Here is a 14,448-nt window from a genome sequence, read left to right as displayed (position 1 = left end):
GATAGCATTTTAGTATAAAATCTCACTTACCATTATTCTTGTTTACATAATATTTAACAAAAATCTTTTGCAGACTCACCATTTTTTTATGTTTAATGCCAAGGAACACAGAAAGAGCTAACCAACTTTCTTGTCAGAAATTGAGAATGATTCTTTCAGATTTGCATTTATTAAATCTAAAGACTGCTAGTAGGATATTTCTTTCTGGATTTTGACTTTTAGGGGTGGATTCTAGCGAAAGATGATATGAAAGGATTTTGTTATTAACATGAGCAGGTAGAGTTTGGACAGTTCCAGCAATTTCTGATGGCCCCTCTAGATTGCCAATTCCACTGAATTGAGCTGATTTTGTTTAGGCACCTGTGAATGTATATGATGGGTTGATTTGAATGTCTCATGATGTTTCAGAGGTAAAGATTAATAGCACATACTATTATTTGCAGGAGCTGGTGATGATACACGAACTTGGGGGCCACCTTTTGTGGGGACCGAAAGTACTTATTTTCTCAGTGTTAATCGAAATAAAAAAGTAAGAATATTTCTTTCTTTGGTTTTTGTGTAATTTTCTTGTATTAGCAGAACTTCAGATATTTCCCTTGGCTCATTCATTTCTACCCTTTTTTGTATATATAAATAATATTTCAAATAAGATGAAATTGTATTCATTCATCAGTTACCAAATAGAAACAATAGAGTTTTGTTTAAAACTAATGTTCCTTCTCGACTAACTTAAAAAATATTTTGTGAGAAATTATAATGGTTTATAATGGGGATAATTTTATTAGAGAAAGAAATCATTTGATTCTTTACATTTCATTCTTTTGGAGATTGCTCATTGCTTAACACTTGGTATTACTGTTTGAAAATTTTTTTCTATAATCCTTGCTTGTGGGGAGTAAGGTTAGGAATTCTCTGAGCTTGCACTGATGGGTTAACAAGGCATAAAGAATTAGAAAGCCATAGGATGTACACACCCAAGTTTGGGTAAACAAGATTAAGTAATAGGATTAGGTAAACGGGGCAAAGGCCCCCAGTATAGGACAAAGGTATACATAGGAATAGGGAATCTCAGGATGAAAACTCCCAAGATGAGGTAAACCAGATTAGGTATTCAGGGTGGAAATGCCCTCCAACTTAATACAACAGCAGAAAGCTGCTTTCACAGGAAGGAAGGACCAAATTAGGTAAACAGGTAAATAGGGCTGTAGACCACTGCAGGGTGCAGTTGTCCAGAGTGGAGCTAATTAGCAAAGGAAAGGTGCCTTGTTGACCTTGAGGTAGGATGCTCTGTATTTCTTGTCTCCTAGGCCAGTTTAGGTAAACAGGTGGGGCCTCATGTCCCCATGCAAGGATTTGGTTTTGTATTGATCCAAACCCCTAACACCACATATCATCAAAACCCCCTTTCCCTCACACCAGTGAGTTAATGTTCATGATTTCATTGTCTCTTTGTGCATGTCCATCACCATGTTTGTAAGCCTTCTGATCCTAATAAAAACAGAGTAAGGAATCTTACGTGGGGCTCTTGTCTCCTCCAGATATTAGCCTCTCTTGCATTTTTAATCCTATGTCCTACTTTCTTGCTGGACAAGAGAGAACTCCCAACCCAGAGGTTATGTGCTTGCTATCATCCTAACAAATCTACATTGCAAATAAAATCAGTAAAGATAATTTAAATATTCTTTCATGAGGAAAATACATTTGTTTTAAGAGGAGACTCTATGCTATGGGTGGCTCCCTTATTGAACTGTCAGTAATATGAAAAATACTTATGATACTATTTTAATACATATATTTTAATTTTTAGAGTATAGCTGTTAATATCAAGGATCCAAGAGGGGTGAAAATCGTTAAAGAGGTACAGTATGCTCTATGGAAGGCATCTTATCACTTGTGTTGTAATTGGGGATTTGAACATCAGAGTAAAAGTGTTTTAACACTTTATTTCATTGGCAATCTCTAATTTTGCTGTAAATGCCATTTGGGAATTTAACTTTACTTTTATTGTAAGTAAAATTTGCTTTATAATTTCTTGTGTGTTGTGTATAATGTTTCTCTACACTGTGTAAATGTTCAGTTAATACTAACTACTATTGACTGAATCCCTACTCCACATCAGATCTTAGGCTTGGGCACTTTCCTTACAGTATCTCCTCAAATCCTCAGAATTTTATTTGTAAATGAAGTATTAGAATCCTCATTTTCATGGGAGGGAAATGATTCTCATGGGGCTCAAGTGATGCTCCAAAGATCACATAGCTAGTAAAGGGAAGAGCTGGAATTTGAACCCGGGTCACATCACAGGAAAGCTCAAGCTTTTTCTAACCCTTATTAGATGGCTAATGTATCCAGACCTAATCTGAGCATCTTTTCTCGAGAGGCAAGATTGTGTGATGGTGGGTGCACACCTTAGTGTTCCAGTGCTGAGATTCAAATCCTGCCTTCTCTACTTACTAGCTATGTGGCTGCTGTAGGTTACTTAAGTTTATTTTTTGGTTGTTATTTAACATCTTTTTTTTTTTTAATGTTTGTTTGTTTATTTAGAGAGAATAAGCAGGGAAGGGACAGAGAGAGAAGGTGAGAGAGAATCCGAAGTAGGCTTCATGCTTAGCACAGAGCCTGACGTGGGGCTTGATCTCACGTTTGTGAGATCATGACCTGGGCTGAAATCAAGAGTTGGAAGCTTACCCGACTGAGCCACCCAGGCGCCCTTTAGTTAACATCTTTTTGCCCCTCATTCCTTACCAGTAAAATGGGGATAATAATAGTACCTACTTGTGAAGTTTGTTAGAATTGAGTTGATATGTGTAAATGTATAGAAGAGTATCTGCCATCGTAGTACTCATTAAGTATTAGCTATTATTATTGTTCTTGATGCACATGACATTGGATTCATCACGTGAGATAAAACTTGCTTGCCGTTTTTGTTAAAGTTTAAAATCTAACCTAGTGGAGAGAACCAAATCCCCAAATTTGTTTCATATCAAAGCATCAGCTTTGACATCATTGCTCTCCTGCTACTTTCCTTATCTATCTGGCTGATCGAAAGATACCTTCTTTTAATCATTAAGATTAGAATCAGTGATCATCCACTTTGGTTCTCATGGGTCAATCCAACAAATATAGAATTTTTGTTTACTAGATATGTCTTGAACACAAGGTGTGGTAATTGCCCTGACCTTACTGCCTTATTTCCACATATCTTTTCTACAGTATAACTTATGTTTGTTTGTTTTTGTTTTCTTTTTCCAGCTGAACCTTAGTTTGATTTTTCTAAATTTTCTCCATTGTTGTTGCCCTGCTCTATTTTTTCTGCAATGGCCTACCCTCACTTTGGACCCAATTCCCATTGTCTTCATTCTCAGACCATTTTTATCTTCTTTTCAGTGGTTAGTTGATTTTATTTAATTTTGTTTTAGGAAATTGTTCTTGCCTCAATTCTTCATTCTGTTCTGTGTCTTAGTTTCATCTTCAGTGTTCATAGCTCCTGCTAATTTGCTTCTATTTCAGAGCATTCTGATATTTTATCCTCAGTAGTCAAGGTTTCAGATTTGATTGATCCCATACTTCGCAATTTCATTAGAGCTTCTCAATTAGAGCTTAGGGCAGTATTAGATAGAGTTTATAACTCTTGCTACTAAGACATAAATGTACATTTGAGTATTTTGGGCGTGTGTAATTCTGACCAAAGAAAAATGAATCTCCAGGACTTGCTTCTCATTCCCCTTGGATCTTGCCAGCCTTCTACCATACTGTAACAACATTAAATAAACTTCATCATGGGCTTGATTCCTCTTCATATCTGATTGATAATAATAAAGTACATTTCAACTCATAGTAAGCTTAAATAGATTGTATGGGGATATTATTCATGTCCATTGCTGGTTGTACCATTCATGTTATGTATCTTATTGCCTAGGGGAAAAATTATCTTTTGCTTAGTCTTTTTCATCTTTCTGGCATGAATTTCTCTTTTAGCTTAAGAGTAGCAAAACAACCTCTGTATACAGACCGTGGTGGCTATGATTGCTAACATAATGTGTTTAGTTACAGAAATGGTTCCAAAGGAGCTTACAAACCAATCAGCTGGATACACGAGAGCTCCAAAAAATATGACTCCTTTGTACGCAGCTAACCAAAAACAGCTTGTGCAAAAAACAAAACTCTGCCTAGAAAATCTATGCAGAGCCTGGTATTTCATGGCAATATGATTTGATAACTTTCTAACCCATCATTTATATTTCAAATAATTCTAGTCAGCAGTCACAATATCCATATTGTGTGCAGATAATGCTCCATAGAGCAATGTCATGGCTTTTCTTTTCTTTTTTAAAATTTTAAAAAAAAATTTATTTCTAGGAGAGAGAGAGAGACAGCGTGAGCAGGGGAGGGTCAGAGAGAGAGGGAGTCACAGACTCTGAAACAGGCTCCAGGCTCTGAGCTGGCAGTCAACATAGAGCCCGACGCGGGGCTCGAACCCATGAACCGCGAGATCATGACCTAAGCAAAAGTTGGATGCTTAACTGACTAAGCCACCGAGGTGCCCCAATGTCATGGCTTTTATTTTCTTTCAGCGTTTCATCATGAAAAATTCAAATGTAGAGAAGAGTTGAAAGAATAGTATAATGAACTTTCAATAACCCTATCCTAGATGTAATAATTTTAATATTTTGCTATATTTGCTCATTTATATATATATTCCTATCTATGTGTATGTGTGTGTGTGCGTGTGTGTTTGAGCTATTTTAAAGTGAGATATCATGAAGCTTTGCACTTAAATCTTTCAGAATACAATTTCTTACTAGCAAGTATATTCTTTAATATAACACTTAAAAGATTACTTTATGGTTTCTTTATTCATAAAAATGTGGCTAAACTATTGTTGTCACTTTCTCTATTTCTGATCTCTAGGCTGTTTTTAAATTATATCTAATAAAGAATTAGATACTCCATATTTAAAAAAAATTTTTCTTAACATTTTTTAGTTTTTGAGAGACAGAGACAGACCATGAGTAGGGGATGGGCAGAGAGAGAGGGAGTCACAGATTCTGAAGCAGGCTCCAGGCTCCAAGCTGTCAGCACAGAGCCCCCAAAATGGGACTCGAACTCACTAACCGAGAGATCACCTGAGCCGAAGCTGGACACTCAACCGACTGAGCCACCTAGGTGCCCCTAGATACTCTATATTTCAAATTAACTTTAGTTCTTATTTACTCTGTGACTAGACAGAAGAATTTTTTTTTAAATCCCCTTTCAGAAAGTAAAAAGATAGTAGGTTCTCTAACTCATACAAAATTGTGCTTGCTTTTTATTCTGGGCCAGATTCTAGAATAGATTTTTTTAGATGATTTGTGAGCACTTAGATGAGGAAGAGGTGATGATACCAGTAAAACTGGGAACCAATCTTCTTTTCTCCCTTTATTTCCTGGCATATCATTGTTTCTGGGAAATGCAGTGAACATTTGGTCCCCACTGAGGCAACTGTCACATGTAATACTTGTAGTTAGAGTGGAGCTCATTTCTGATGGCTCTGATTTTTGCATTATTCTCTTAGAATATTTACGAATGATTAGCTAAAGCTGTAGGAAACAGACATAATCTTGAAATGGGTGAATATCCTAAAACAGAGACGGAGAGAGAATATGGTCAATGACAGAACAACTTGGAATCAGTATCTAGTAAGTGGCTAGTACATATTTTACAATAAATATTTATAAAATGGAGAAAGGAATAATTTCTGCCCTATAAACTTTTCAATAAATATTTATAAAATGGAGAAAGGAATAATTTCTGCCCTATAAACTTTTCTAGGGGTGTTTCTTAATAAATATCAAAATGTATACATATTGATTTCTTGGGTAATCATAATAAACTACTGTCAATCTTTATTAGTAGAAATGTTTAGCTCTTAAACTCAACTTTTCTGTATTTTTCTTATAGTGTTGTAGAACCAGCCTACATGGTACTCTGAGCACAGCTCTTTTTAGTTAACAATTCTTTTTCATGTCACAAGAAATAATATAAGTTCATGCAAAGAAAATTAATATTTTAGTATATGATATCCAATCTCTTTAAATCCTTGTATACTCATTTTCCCCCAAAACATGAAATAGTACCATGTATATTGTTTTTCAATCTGCTTTTTTTGTTGCTTAAAATATTTTTAATGCTTTTCTATTAAAATAACTTATTATATTTATTTCCTTGTCTTATTGAAATAGTGAATTTGTAGTCCATCTGGATACTTTATGTAGATTGAGATATGCTTTAGAATTCCTTAGAAGTCTAAAAATACAAATACTTTGCATAAACATTTTTTATTGTGGTAAAATATATAGAACATAAAAATTTCCATTTTAACCATTTTTAAGTACATAGTTCAGTGGCATTAATATATTCATAATGTTGTGCCATCAGCACTACTATTTTTTTTAAATGTTTTATTTATTTTGAGATAAAGAGGTAGAGAGTGAGCAGGGGAAGGGAAGAGAGACAGAGATAGGGAGAGAGAGAATCTCAAGCAGGCTCTGAAGCTGTCAGTGCAGAGCCCGATGTGGGGCTTGAACTCACGAACCATGAGATTATGATCTGAACCAAAATCAAGAGTCAGATGCTTAACCAACTGAGCCATTCAGGTGCCCCACTGCTATCTATATCTAAACTGTTACATCACCCCAGACAGAAACTGTATCCATTAACTAATAACTCCACTTCCCACTTCCTCCAGCCCCTGATAATCTCTCATCTACTTTGTGTCTCTATGGATTTGCCTATTGTATTTTATATAAGTGAAATTATACAATATTTTTTTATTTTCATGTCTGATTAATTTCACTTAGCATAATTTTTTAAAAAGTTTTTATTTGTTTATTTTTGAGGGAGAGAGACAGAGTGTGAGAGGGGGAGAAACAGAGAGAAAGACACACACAGAATCTGAAGCAGGCTCTAGGCTCTGAGCTGTCAGCACAGAGCCCAATGCAGGGCTCAAATTCACGAACTGCAAGATCATGACCTGAGCTGAAGTCGGACGCTTAACCGACTGAGCCAACCAGGCGCCCATTTAAAATTGTGTTTTAATGTTTGTTTAATTTTGAGAGAGAAAGAGAGAGAGATAGAGTGGTGGAGGAGCAGAGAGAGGGAGACAGAATCTCAAGCAGGCTCCAGGCTTGGGGCTGTCAGCCAGAGCCTGATGCGGGGCTCAAACTCATGTACCGTGAGATCATAACCTGAGCAGAAGTTGGACGCTTAACCAACTAAGTCATCCAGGTGCCCCTCACTTAGCTAATGTTTTGAAGGTTTGTCTATGTTCTAGCATGTATCAGAACTTCATTCTTTTTTAATGACTAATATTCCACTTTAAGGATGGATACATTTGTCTGCTGATGGACACTTGGATTATTTCTACCTTTTGGCTATTGCAAATAATAGTGCTGTCTTGAACACTGGCATACAAGTATCTGTTCAGATCCCTGATTTTAGTTCTTTTGAGTATATACCTAGGAGTGGTGTTTGGGTCATATGGTAATTCTGTGTTTAACTTCTTGAGGAACCCACACAAGGTTTTTAAAAATTAAATAATTCATTAAATGTTATTTGCATAAAGTGCTATATAGTGGGCCATGCAGAATATATGCAACAAGAGATGACCAGTGTAGAAGCCTAGCTGTGTTTGAAGTAGTTTGTTTTCTTTGCAGCCTGCAGGAGTATCTTGTCAATAGTAAATAGAGGCTCAGAAAAACTTGTGCAATAAATTAAAGTGTACCTTTTTGTTTTATTTAATACAAACATCCCCCCTTCCTCCAAATCCCTAAGCAAGCAGTACTTGGTAGAATCATTAACAATAAATAAGTAAGTGCGTCTAGGGGCGCCTGGGTGGCTCAGTCAGTGAAGCGTCCGACTTTGGCTCAGGTCATGATCTCATGGTTCGTGGGTTTGAGCCCCGTGTCGGGCTCTGTGCTGACAGCCAGCTCAGAGCCTGGAGCCTGTCTTCAGATTCTGTATTTCCCTCTCTCTGACCCTCCTCTGCTCATGCTGTCTCTCTCTCAGAAATAAATAAAACATTAAAAAAATTAAAAAATTAAAAAAAAATAAGTAAGTGTATCTTTATTGGGACTCTCCCTGCATGGAGTTGCTTACAAGCAGCTCAAATGTTAATTGGTACCTGAAATTTGGAACGATGCCTATATGGCTTGAGATTTGGAGTGCATACTTCAACCTTTCTATCTCTGTCCTATATCTTAATATATTATCATTCCTCTCCAGAGAAGTGTTCACCTGGCCTCTGGTGCCGCTGCTTCAGGAGCTCTGAAGGATGACAGCTTATTTCCTTGAGATGTTTCCTGAGATACTCTCCCCTCCAAATTTTGTTAAGTCTGACAATTCCATGTATATATTCCAAACTCTGTGACACAGTAACAGACAGGCATTCAATTTATTTATGTGTTTCCATCTAAAGTTGATGCTAATTCCATGTTTTTAATCTAGAGCAGAGGTTTGTAGATAATGTGGGCAGATCAGGTTTGTTTCTGTATGGCCCTTGGACTAAGAACTAAGAATGGATTATACATTTTTAAAGATTGCTAAAGGAAAATAAAGAAGAATATCTGACAGGGAATGTATGTGGCCTGCAAAGGCTGAAATATTACTGTTTGGCCTTTTATGGAAAAAGTTTGCCCATCTTTTATTTAGAGTCGTATTCTATTACATTAGTTTGTATGTGTGTATATATTTAAATCTATGGCAACATGGCAATTACATAATTGTTGAATAGTTATTAGACACTTGGATATGTTCAAGAATTACTGTAATAGGGGCACCTGGCTGGCTTGCTGGTGGAGCAATTCTAATTCTAATTCTGTTTGCCATGATCTGAGAATCAAAATCTGGGCCATGTTTCTGACTAGTTTAGTTAAATATATATATATATATATATATATATATGTATATATATGTGATACACATATATATGTGTGTGTGTATAAGTATATATATATATATATATACACATATATATTCAAATGATTCATTAAATACAATTAGAACTCTTTGGAAAGGAAGCATCTGAAAAGTATGAAGACATTTGTGAATCATGTTTACATGTATTAACCACCTATATGTTCAGGTTATAATGAGGAGTATTACATAGTGACTGTGGAGAGTAGTGAAAAACATCATATTTAGTTTTTTGTAAAGGGTTTAGAAGATGTTTTTAATATATTTTAATACATATATTTAGCTTTCCTCCTGAAACTTCTGAGAATATGTTGGGGCCACGTAACCTGGATATTTCTTACATTTAACATAAGCAGAATCCACATAACGCCACAGTATTTACCAAATATTTTAATGGCCATTGTTTTATTGGCAGTAATACCTCAAGTCATTGACCAGAGCCTTTATGATTATTTAATTCTACTTTGTAATTCTACTTTTCCTGTGGTTTTTCTGGACTTTTACAAAGTGAGGATCAACTGTGTTTACTGAAATTAGAATTGTGTCATGTGGGGGCTTGTTGAAAGTCTGGAAGGTCCCTGAAGAAGTCTGACTCATCTTCACCTCTTTCTTCAGCTTGCAGCTGTTTGTGATGTGTTTGTGGAAAACTATGTCCCTGGCAAACTGTCTGCAATGGGCCTAGGATATGAAGATATAGACAAGATTGCTCCTCACATCATCTATTGCTCCATCACAGGTATCTGTACCCTACAGTCTCCCCAGTGAGTAGATGTTCCAGTTATCTGTGTAAGAAACCTCTTGCTAGTGTTGGCTTTCCTGAAGTGATTTTGTTCTCCCTCACCCTCGCCCCCTAACTCATCGTTAAAGAACATTAACCTAAATGAAGATTTTCATGCATTGACTGGCTGTTTGAATTTCTTCTTGTACTGTACATCTGTAGTTTTTTGCCCATTTTTCTGCTGATATTTTATAAACATTTACAAAGTACTGTTATTAATTAATACATAGAATTATAGGTGAAATATTAATTGGCCTTAAGATAGCATAGGAGCTCAACATATCCCTTTAATATATTCAAAAGTGTTAAGCCAGATGAAGGAAAAGAGTGCTTTATATAAAATCTTCCACATTGTTTAGCTGGTTAATGGTGTGTGTGTGTGTGTGTGTGTGTGTGTGTGTGTGTGTGTGTGTGTCTGTGTTTTAGGTCCAAAGGAAAAAAGTCATTATATTAGTTAAGTTTTCTTATTTTATAAGCAAGTAACTAATAATTAGGGAAGCAATATAGAGACGTGGCTCTCAAAATTCCAAGTTACATTAATAGTTTTTGTCAGAAAACTTCATAATAGTTTCAGTCTTCATTCATCTACTAAATATTTACTGCAGGCTTATGATTTGCCAAGCAGTATTCTAAGGTCCTGGGATATAGCACTAAATAACACATATTTATGCTTTCATTGAGGTTTGCATTATAGGTTAGGGAGATAGATAGTAAATAAATAAACACAATCTTTTGTTTTTGTTTTTTATAATTGAGCCCAGTAGTGATAAGGGCAAAAGAGAAATAAAGTAAGGCAAGGGGTATGAGGTGAGAAGGAGTTATTTTATGCTTTCAGGTAAGGGAAGTTTCCCTTGATAAGGTGACATTTGAGCAGAGACCTGGATGAAGTAAAGGAGTGAATCATATAGATATTGGCAAAGATGGTTTCAGGAAGGGAAAACAGCAAGTGTAAAGGACCTGAGGCAGGAATGTGCTGGGCATGTTTGAGGACCAGCAAGGATGGGTGAGGCAGAGTGAGCCAAAGGGAAATGTAATCAGAAGAAAATCAGGGAGATGTTGGTTAGCATGATCATGAAGAGTTGAGGGTGACTCTTACTTAAGGAATTGGGCTTTTATTCTGAATAAGCGTATACGCTAATGGAGTGTTTTGCACAGAAGAATGGTATGATCTGACATTTTTTTGTTGTTTAAAGGATGAGCTTAGCTACTGTGTTGAGACTAGGCTGTAGAAGACAAGGGTAGAAGTGGAAGAACAGACGTGAAGCTATTAAACTTGTCCAGGCTGGAGATGTTGGTGGCATGAATTAGGGTAGTCATGGTAGAGGGAGTTGAAGAGTGACAGGACTAAAAATATCTGTTAGTCGTAAAGTTACAATAACCAAGATCCTCCTGTTTCTATGCATTTGGGTCGATTGGGATACAGTAATACTTTGACTGTGACATATTACTTTAGTGTAAATAGTGCTTTTCACAGCATAATCTTGTGGTGTTATATTCATATAAATTAGGCTCTTACTGCAATGTTTGGTTGATATTATTTTAGAGAGGATGCAGGGCCCAATGATCATTAACTTCTCTACTGAATCAGCATGAGAGATGGAGTCTGTACATAGTAGATGACTCTGCCACTAGGTCTGGCTCTTTCTTAGATGTACTGTTTTATAGACCTGTAATCACACTTTCATTTTTGTATCTGTATGTCAATATTTACATGTGTCAGAGATAAGGACAGATTTTTCCCTAAATTATCACAGTCCAATGGAAATGTTGAGCTCTGAATTATTAAAATAGGTAAAATTTTATCTTCTGAATTATCCTGTTATCCTAAAAATGCTATGTAATTAGTAAATGCAGAATCTCGTTTGACAGTAAGTATTTCTCATTTCCATGAATTTGGGTTGGCTGAGATTCAGCTGATCTATACTGGTTAGATTGGGCTGTAAGTTTTAGGTTGGGGCCTGGCCTGTTCTCCATGTCTCTTATAATCCTTGGACTAGTGGCTACCGAATGCGTCTTCTCATAGTAAAAGGCAAGCATAGAGAGAACAAGCCCAGCTTCACAAGCATATTTAAAGTATGTGCCCACATATAATTTGCTTACATTCCTTTGGCCAAGGCAAGTTATATGACCAAAGGCCACTACCAGTGCATGGTTGAAATATATTCTACTCTACGTGGCAGGAACCATGGAGTCACATGGCAAGGCGTGGATTCCAAGAGGGGTAAAGATTGGGAATAATAATGTATTTTGTCACATCCCCGAGCCTAACAAAATGCTAATCCATGTGGGGATTCTCAGAATTCCACATACTGTAACTAACTCTGGTTACAGCCAAGAGTTCTTCTGGGCCTGGGCTTGTGATTAGAGAATCTCTGTGTTTTCGTCCAGGTCTCAGATCCTGTATTAACATTTTAGTGGGCAGAGAGCCTTGGGGATAAAATATAGAATTCAGAAGTTCTCAGCTATGAGGGGAATGGGGATTTCATATGCTGTTCAGTGATATGGATGGGGGAATAAGGAAGTGATGAGGAGAGGCAGTTGGGGTCTGAAAGAACACCTTCCATAATTCTATAATCCTTTACATCCCCATCTCCTGACATTCATTAGAATGACGTCCATATAGTTCATTCTCCTTTGTTTCCTGATAAAGAGACAGGTCCAGAACGTCTAAGGGACCTCTGGTCACACAGCTGTTTAATGGCAGATGGGTTAAAACCCAGGCCTGCTGACTGAATGTGTAGTGCCCCTATGCTTTCCAAACTTAGACATATATCACTGGTAAGTAATGGCATGGACTTTGCGACCACGAGACACTGACCAGCTTGACTTGAGAATAACATATCCTTGCTCTTCTCTTTCATTTGTTGTTAATCATATTTGCAGTGGTGGAAGTCATGAACAAGTTTGCTCAGGGAGTCAATTTCCACAGATTCTTTTGGAAGCAAAGGTCATTTATGAGTCATGAATTTGTGTGTATATAAAGTAAGGGCCATCTCTCTTTTTTTTTAAAGTTCGATATTCTTGGTAATCAGTGTTTGTTTTGATATTTTTTAATAAGACTGATTAGATCAGTCTAAAGTTGCACATGTTATGATGGGATCCTAGACTTTCCTGATGTTTCCCAGGGGCATTGCTGCTCTGTCAGTGCTGTCCAAGCCCAAATAATCAGTTCTCACTCACATGTTGGCCTTATTGCTGATGAGAGTAATCTTAGAATGGTTGTGAGGTTTACTTGAATGCACTTTGACAGTTGTGTGGTTGAGATTGCCTCAGTCTGTGAGACCGGGTCTGCAGGACAGAAATGCTAGACAAGGGAGGAGGGACCGGAGTATTTTTGTTAGCGAGGTCCTTCTGTCATTTCAGAGTGTGAACATTAGGGGGCAGTGTTTAAAAAGCTATAAGTCCCTGGGAATTCCTTTTTGAGAAAACTAGTGTTACCTTTGTACCAGCGGGTAGAGAAAATCTCTGAAAGGACATATTTATATTTTTTAAAGTTTTTTTAAGTGACAATTCTCTACGCCTGTATACTTTTAGAAGTGTAATATTTTCCTTAACACTTTAATTTTGGGTTGTACCTACTTTCCTTTGTATCTTCTGAGCATGTTATTAATTATAAAAATTTAGCAGTAAAAATCCTCTCTACCACATTTTAAAATATTTACTCTCTTATTATCAGCTTCGTTACTCTTTCTTCCTAGAAGGATAAACATTACATTATATTATTGACTAGACTGATTTTGTGGTAGGAACACTGTGTTTAACCTTTAATGAATTATTATTTTTTGGAAAGGGGTTTGCAAAGTCCCTTTTGATTTTTGTGAATTCCCCAGTGTCATCTTCTTTTTTTTTTCTTTCAAGATTTTATTTTTATTTATTTATTTATTTTTTTAGCATTTTATTTTATTTTTTTTTCCACTTCCACTGCTCCAATGAATTTATTTTTTTTTTATTTTTATTTTTTTTACAAATAGTTTATTGTCAAATTAGTTTCCACATAACACTCAGTGCTCATCCCCACAAGTGCCCTCCTCCATGCCCATGCCTCTTCCCCCCCCAATCCATCAGTCCTCAGTTTTTGTTAGCATTCAAGAGTCTCTCATGGTTTGCCTCCCTCCCTCTCCCCCACCATTTCCGCCCTTCTTCTCCCCCTTGGTCATCCATTAAGTTCCTCCTAATCCTCCTATACATGCAAACATATGATATTTGTCCTTCTCTGCCTGACTTATTTCGCTCAGCATAACACCCTCAAGGTCCATCCATGTGGCTACACATGGCCAGATTTCATTGTTTCTCATTGCCATGGAGTATTCCATCGTACAGATTAACCACATCTTCTTGATCCATTCATCTGTTGATGGACACTTAGGCTCTTTCCATGTTTTGGCTATTGTGGAGAGTGCTGCTATGAACATTGGGGTACATGTGCTCCTATGCATCAGCATTTCTGTATCCCTTGGGTAAATTCCTAGCAGTGCTATTGCTGGGTCATAAGGGAGTTCTATTGTTAGTTTCCTGAGGAACCTCCACACTGTTTTCCAGAGGGGCTGCACCAGTTTACATTCCCACCAACAGTGTAGGAGGGTGCCCGTTTCTCCACATCCTCGCCAGCATCTAGAGTTCTCTGATTTGCTCATTTTAGCCACTCTGACTGGCGTGAGGTGGTATCTCAGTGTGGTTTTGATTTGTATTTCCCTGATGAGGAGGGATGCTGAGCATCG

At 36.8% G+C, this 14,448-nt stretch overlaps 1 protein-coding gene across 1 annotated transcript in view; it reads left to right on the top strand.

The window, feature by feature from the left end:
• The window catches only part of SUGCT (succinyl-CoA:glutarate-CoA transferase), a 737,889-nt gene that overhangs the window by 22,886 nt on the left and 700,555 nt on the right, over positions 1-14,448 (top strand). The window contains exons 4-6 of the mRNA XM_039237988.1: positions 444-529; positions 1,808-1,858; positions 9,568-9,688. Of these exons, the coding sequence (XP_039093919.1) occupies positions 444-529; positions 1,808-1,858; positions 9,568-9,688 (258 nt within the window). The remainder of the gene's footprint in view (positions 1-443; positions 530-1,807; positions 1,859-9,567; positions 9,689-14,448) is intronic.

This window comes from Hyaena hyaena, unplaced genomic scaffold (genome assembly GCF_003009895.1).
Source record: "Hyaena hyaena isolate Hyena2069 unplaced genomic scaffold, ASM300989v1 scaffold_133, whole genome shotgun sequence".
NCBI classification, from domain to species: Eukaryota; Metazoa; Chordata; class Mammalia; order Carnivora; family Hyaenidae; genus Hyaena; species Hyaena hyaena.
This window is presented reverse-complemented; position numbering and strand designations above follow the sequence as displayed.